General features: G+C 34.7%; 1 protein-coding gene across 5 annotated transcripts in view; it reads left to right on the top strand.

Moving 5' to 3' along the window:
- The window catches only part of Epha6 (EPH receptor A6), a 922,972-nt gene that overhangs the window by 543,751 nt on the left and 371,988 nt on the right, over positions 1-7,233 (top strand). For all 5 annotated transcript variants that reach the window (XM_031364192.1, XM_031364193.1, XM_031364195.1 and 2 more), the window contains one exon: positions 4,496-4,620. In XM_031364192.1, the coding sequence (XP_031220052.1) occupies positions 4,496-4,620 (125 nt within the window). The remainder of the gene's footprint in view (positions 1-4,495; positions 4,621-7,233) is intronic.

Below are 7,233 nucleotides of genomic sequence, written 5' to 3'. Positions count from 1 at the left end.
AGGTCTCCCACATTCCCGGTTCGTGGAAACCCACGCTAGTAGGAAGCTGCGGGACGGCATCCTACATTCCAATGAGATATTTCCGGAAAGAAATGGAAAGGCTGATAAAGTTGTCTACTTGTTAATGCAACTGCTGTAGCATGAAACACATAATTATGTACTTTCTACACTGAAGAAAACAAAATTTAAATAGTATATAAAATCCATTCAAATATTGTCTGAATATTCACATAAACATATGCACAACACATGCCAGCAAGCACATGTGCCCACAGCTAAATGAATACATATTGATATTAGCAGTATGATCAGTAGATGAATGGAAATTAACAATATTCAGTATAATTTTTAAATATGTCATCATTCCTTCTAGTTAAGTATAATTTACATTTAATGAAATGTTATAATTTACATTTAATGTGCATATATATACTATTATATTAATATATCAAAAAACTTGATAAAATTCTCAGTGTAACACATTTCGTAATTATTCACAGTGTGGTTTTGAATGACAGTACAGGTAAAACAACTTTCAAAGGCAGTAAGTTTACTTGTGACATTGTTTCACTCTTTGTGGTTTTGAATTAGATTCTAATTTTGAATACATTCCACTAAACCAGAGTGAATGTTAAGAGAAACAGTCAGCTACAATGTTAATTTAAAATTCTTACTTGACATTTTATTTAATAGTCAACCTTACCTTCACATATCTTTATTCAAATGTAGAAGTCCTCTGAGCTTCAGCTTCTCATCTTAAAAGATGGAAGCACTGTACATATTGTAAATTAGTGAGATCTGAAGAAGACAATTTACATGGTCACTAGTAACTTTTTGTCAAAACATGATTAATTCCTAATTAGGAGCAAGTATAGGAATTAAAAAAAGTATTTTTCAACTGTCTCTGTATAAATTTAAGCAAATAATGTTCATATATTTCTGAATACGAGCTTCATTTTTGTTAATTCTACTATGTAATTTTCATCAGAATTGTCACATAGTACTTAACAAACAATTTGATATTCATTAAATGTAGTTACTCAGATGGTTTTGTGTTAAAACTACTTGCAAGAACATAATAATCTGTCAGTATACAGTTCTAGAATGGAGATATATGAGGTGACTTGAGTGCTTGTGAAAACAAGACAAGTCTTATGACCTCATTTCCTTGAAAACCATATAATTGTTCTTGAAATATGTTTACATGATCCTTCCAGGGATAGCAGAAAGGAGTGTGTTTACTTCTACTGTTGTTATTCATATGTGTCTATGTCTTTGTCAAGTACAGTTTGTCCTCCGAATTGAGCAACTTAATCATGTGATCTTCTTTACTCTCAGAGTATAAATTACCTTATTCTCTGAATAAAGTTGCCTATTGCATGAGATTTAGTCCACTTCATTTTTAGGCTCTGCTCTCCCAGGTTCACACCACCAACTAGAACAGCAACAGTAATCTATTTAACAATCTTTTTTTTTTTTGAAGGTCAAAGTTAACATTTTGAAGTTTTAAGCATGGAGGTATACCAGAAATCCAATTCTACAGAAAGCTCTCTTGAATATATAATTCTCACTCAGAACACACCACTTGAGTCTTCAGGCTGCTGTGACAGACTCTACTGTGACAAATTCCATAAGATATTTCTCTGCCTGTTCACTCCAAGCTGATTTCTCTTAAGCAGAAATAAACAAGGGGTTGTCCTTTTGTATCCTAAATCATTTTCCTTGACATACTCATATATTTGTGGTATGTTTTCTGCTCTGTATTCTAGTAAAATTAGTATTCTGTTATCCTAGTGTGTTAGCTACAGATGTCATATAACCTGGGCCATTAAATAATAAGCTCACTAAGTATATTCCAAATAAGTGATTGAAGCTTTATCTACTAAAGCTTGATTTTTCAGTGAAATTCCATGCAATGCTGATTTTTGTGAAAATAGAAAATGCAGTATTAGGGGTGTAGTAAGCTGTAAATAGTTTCTCACATGCTAAGCTTCAATTCATTAACTGTTTATAATGGGTGCCCAAGGTATATGGATGCAGCTATTTTCAAAAGCAGTATGCTAATGTTCAACACGGTTCAGAAAGTTCAAATTATGTGAAGCAATTTTTCTCAATGAAAATAAAATTAACAAGCAGTACCTTGTGGGATGCACCTGCAGTTCCAGCTGCTGAGGGCTGTGAAATGATCACTTGAGAACACATATCCAAGCCAGTGGGTAAATTAAATGAAAATACAACACAGTAGAAAGTTTAATGGTGTCAAATTGGTTTTCATAAATAAGTATTACAAGAGCACAGTATTAAAAGTTTGCATATCCAACACTGAAAAATATCAATAAACATCAACATAATCAAATATTTAATAATTATTACAGACTGGCTAAACTGTGATTAAAGTTAGCAAATATATTGAAAGATAAATAGAATTGCTTTCAGTTTGATATAGAAAGCTATGTAATATTTGCATGTTTACATACAAAATATTGTGCACAAATGAAGAGGAGTTAAACCTTAGCACAGTTTTAAGTCTTCAGAGTGTATTTTACCCTTGTGTTTATTTATATTCATGCATGCGTGCAACTTTGAATATATGTGACTATGTGTGTGGAGGGTGCGTGTTGGTGTAGACTCATATGTATGCACACAAAGGCAGGGCCCAGAAGACAATCTTGAGTGTCATGAGCAGAATGACTACTTGCCTCCTCTAAGAAAGAATCTCCTCTAAGTCCAGAGCGCACCAAGCAGGCTGACTGGTTAGTAAGCTTATATGTCTTACCTCTGCACTCCCAGCAGTGAGGTCAAACATCATGCCTCTCTTAAAACAGTATGGTTCTGGGAATCAAATTCCTGTCCTTGTGCTTACAAACAAGTGCTTTATCAGCCGAATCATGCCCCAGCTAGGAAAGTGGGCATTAAAGGGAGAAAATTATGTAAGTAAGGAACTTCTTAAGGTTTTCTTTATAGAAGTGTAACATGAGACTTTAAAGATTAAGTAAAGTGTCATTAATTAATGACTGGAAAACTAGAAAAGAAAAAATGGTACATATATTTTACTTCAGACTCATTCTATAAGGTTGTGACCACAACTGAAAATTTATGTTTCATAACCATTATATGGTTGGCCTTAAGAGTAAAATGTAATACAATATAATATTCACTGCATTATGACACTATATTAAGCTGAAAATTAACCACAGATTAATTTATGTATACATGAAAAGCATATTCACATATGTAGGGTGTTGAACATCTTCCAGATTTTATGATTTGCTTTGAATTTACAATTTATTCATAAATGATCCTCTAATACATTATAAACTATGATGTAAGTTTACCATAGGGATCAATTTAATAGTAAATGTACCTTAGTTTAATATTAAATAATTCCCAAGTGCCATTTCTTCTTTTCTACATTGTCTATTACTACCTTTATTTATAATAGAAAATTAATGATTTGTGTAATTACATGTCATTTTGCCAACTTGTTTTAGTCAAATCTTAATTTTCATCTAACAACCAGAGTTTTAAGTGTATCTTCTAGTTCTTTATTTCCTCTGGGCCAAAACTGTCAGTCTCATGAATTTTTTTAAAAAAGACTTTTCCCAATGATGCAAAGACAACATTTAGAAGTAAAAATATTAAGATGAGTTCTTCTAAGAAGTTTAAAATATTGCAATGAGTCAGTTTTTAAACCTTGCTTCACCCATTATTAACACATTTAAATAGATATCAGAGAATAAAGTGGGGGAATATCACAATTCCCTGAGGATCCTTTTGATTTGCACTCTTATTTACCTTCATTGATCTCACACCTCCTTTTTCTCATGGAGGCTGTGCTGTCCTACTTCTCAGTATTATCAAGAGAATTAGTAACTCACACTGTACTTCCAAATGCACAACTATCTCTGATCAGAAGACCATGCCCAGACCATCGAAGTTATTAATTCAAGCCGTGTAATAACTTCTATGGGTCCTTCCTTCTGACTTCTTAAATTAAATTGTCACCTTTTAGAGCCATTTTAAATGGCTCCTCTGGGAAATTACATCATAGAATCAGCACTCAGTATTTGGGAGCTGTATTTCTCTTACTCAGATCTCTCAGGAAGAAAGGAACACACACTTGGAATCATGTAGTTTGTTTCCTAAGGTAGGGAATAGATCATAGTAAAAACAGGAGACAAGCATAATGGGTTTCCTGTTAATCCCCAAACCAAATCTAGTTTGAAGAAAAACATCCTTCTTTACAGAGCCACAGGCAATGAGCTCTGCCTTTCATCTTGGAATATTTGAGTGTTTTCACTAACGTTTAATAGTTTTTCTAAGCAATTGACTCTTGTATTTAGCTTGAGTGGAATGTACTGTAAGCCCATTTCCTTAGTTTGTCACTGGTAACTGGCATACTCTTCACAAAAGAATGCATTTTCTATGACAGAGTTATATATTAGATAATGGAAAATTTTCTCTACTAATCAATTATTCTTTCCTTTCCTTACAGCACCTTCTCTGATAGGTATGATGAGAAAGGACTGGGCATCCCAAAACAGCCTTGCTCTATCGTGGCAAGCACCTGCATTCTCCAATGGAGCCATTCTGGACTATGAGATCAAGTACTATGAGAAAGTAGGTCTCATTTAGCACTTCCTAAGAACAGCATCCACATGCATATATGTATGTGTTTACATTATATATTGTTATAGTATTTCAGGTTAAGAATGTGCTTTTCTTTGGCCTAACTTCAAAATCACCATGTCTTTGATGCCTCTCTAACATCCCATTGAGCTCATAATTTCTTCATTAGTTTATCTTGTTTTATGCCACATTAGGGTAGAAGGTACCAGATGCTGGTGTTTTTCAGGGCCTACTGTAGGGAAGTTTATAATACAGCAATAATTGATAATGTCTTCAACTTATAGTTTCATTGTTCTAAATTTGTCTAAAATTTGTTGAGAAGGAAGAACAAGACTGAATTCCTGTAACATAAGTGAGTGGGCAGCATGGATATTTTGCCAATGAGTTTAATGCCATAGTCCACCATAGTTTGCAAAGGATAATTTAAGCAACAAATTGATTAAATGTGGTCTTTATATTCAAGTCAGCTGTTTCATTTTATAAAAAGCAAGTAAGACCAACTTCACTTAAAAAATGAAATATGAATTTTGTTATTTTGAGTTATTCTCTATTATTTTTGTTGGTTATTTTTTTATTTGCCTTTCAAATGTTATTCCCCCTTCCCTGTTTCTCCTCTGGAAACCCCCTGTCTTATCCCCTTTGCCCCCTGTTTCTATAATGGTGTTCCCTACCCATCTTCCTACCCACTCCTGCCTCACTACCCTAGCATTCCCCTATCCTGGAGCATCTAGCCTTCACAGAACCAAGAGCCTCCCATCCCCTTGATGCTAGATCTGCATCCTCTGCTACATATGCAGCTGGAGCCATGGGTCCCTCCATGTGTATTCTTTTGTTGGTAGTTTAGTCCTTGGGAGCTCTGGAGGATCTGTTTGGTTGATATTCTTCCAAATAATACACATGCTTTCCTTCATTAAATTATTCCTTATTCTATTCCCTCCCCTCACTATTTACCATTATGACATTTTTAGCATAGCCATTGCATGGCCATTGCTCATATGTTCATTTTACTAGTGTTACAAGAAAACAGAACTGTTTTTTAAAAAAATATTTATTCATCTGTATATGTTAAATGTTTGGCCTAAATGTATATAAGTACGGAACATATGTGTCAGGTGCCTCTGGAGGTCAGAAATTCCTTGGAACTGGAGTTGTGGATGACTGTGAGTCATCATGTAGGTGCTAGGATTTGAACCCTGGTCTCTGCAAGAATAAGAAGTGTTTTTAACCACTGAGTGATCTCTGGAGCCCTCAAATTATTATTTTAATTAAGGTAAAATTTGCATAGAATATCCTGCAGTTAACTATAGGAAAAATATGACTTATACTTCTAGAATTTACCAGAACAAAGAGATACTGAAACTTTTCCACTAAAGGTTTGCAGTTTTATCTGCTGAAGGGGCTGACCATAAGTTTACAGGCAAAGATATACAGATTTGTAAGCTGGCATGTGTGTATAGGAGCCACAGGGCGTATGAAACTAAAAGACTACCCCAATGGTTGGAACTTAATCTCTTTATTCATAATAGGAAGGCAAACAGTAGTCATAGATAATTCCAGAATGGATTACAGAAGAAATGAATGGATCTAAAGAAGAGAGGCTGGCTTGTGTCAAGGTTCCCCAGGACTCTACATGTGTACCATTTAGTCTCATCTTCCATGATAATCATTTTTGTTTCCTTGGTTAAAGATGTTCAGAGAACCTTCACAGGGCCAAGGGCCTCTCCTCCCATTGATGACCGACTTGGCCATCCTTTACGATACATATGCTGCTAGAGGAATTAGTCCCACCATGTGTACTCTTTGGTGTGCCCCAGTGTAGGGGAATGCCAGTGCCAGTAAGCACGAGAGGGTGGGGTGGTGAGCAGGGGGAGGAGGGAGGGAACAGAGGTTTGTTCTTGTTCTTGTATTTTGGTTTTTTTTTTTGGAGGGGAAACTGGGAAAGGAGATATTGTATGACATGTAAATAAAGAAAATATCTAATAAAATTTAAAAACAAAAACAAAAGAAAAGAATGAACAAAATATAACCTGGAAAAAAAAAGATGTTCAGAGAAAGAATTGGAGATCTAGCCTTTGAAGATAAAGCATATCTTTACAACTTGCTGTTTCACCAGAAATGTCCACTGGTTCCAAAGCTGTAATTTTCTAAGTCTGAGGGGGCAAATCATAAACACATTTAAATTTTTCCTAAAGAAATCCAGGATAGGCACAGAAATGGTACCCATTTTACAGTTGAGAAAATGAAGGTTGGATCAAGGGAAAGACAGTTCATATTCATGGGAGAGCCTTGCAAATGTTACAGCCTGCAGCATGTGATAAAAGAAGTGTGTGTATGTGTGTTTGTGTGTGTGTGTGTGTGTCTGTGTGTGTATTCCAGTAATTGAAACAGATCTTCATGTACTCATAATTCTTGTTTATACAAAAAGCAGCATGCACACATACATACTACAAACCTTCCAAAATCAAAACACTTCTGTTTTGGAAAAGTGTTCTATGTGATATTTCACAGAGAGAAAAATCACTGATTTTTTTTATGGCCATTTGCACTTTACAGATTTGAATTTGGATATAACTTGCAATACTTCCAAATAAACATAAGGCATAA

This window comes from Mastomys coucha, unplaced genomic scaffold (genome assembly GCF_008632895.1).
Source record: "Mastomys coucha isolate ucsf_1 unplaced genomic scaffold, UCSF_Mcou_1 pScaffold12, whole genome shotgun sequence".
NCBI classification, from domain to species: Eukaryota; Metazoa; Chordata; class Mammalia; order Rodentia; family Muridae; genus Mastomys; species Mastomys coucha.
Note: the sequence above shows the minus strand (reverse complement) of the source record. Positions and strands in the feature narration are given on the sequence as shown.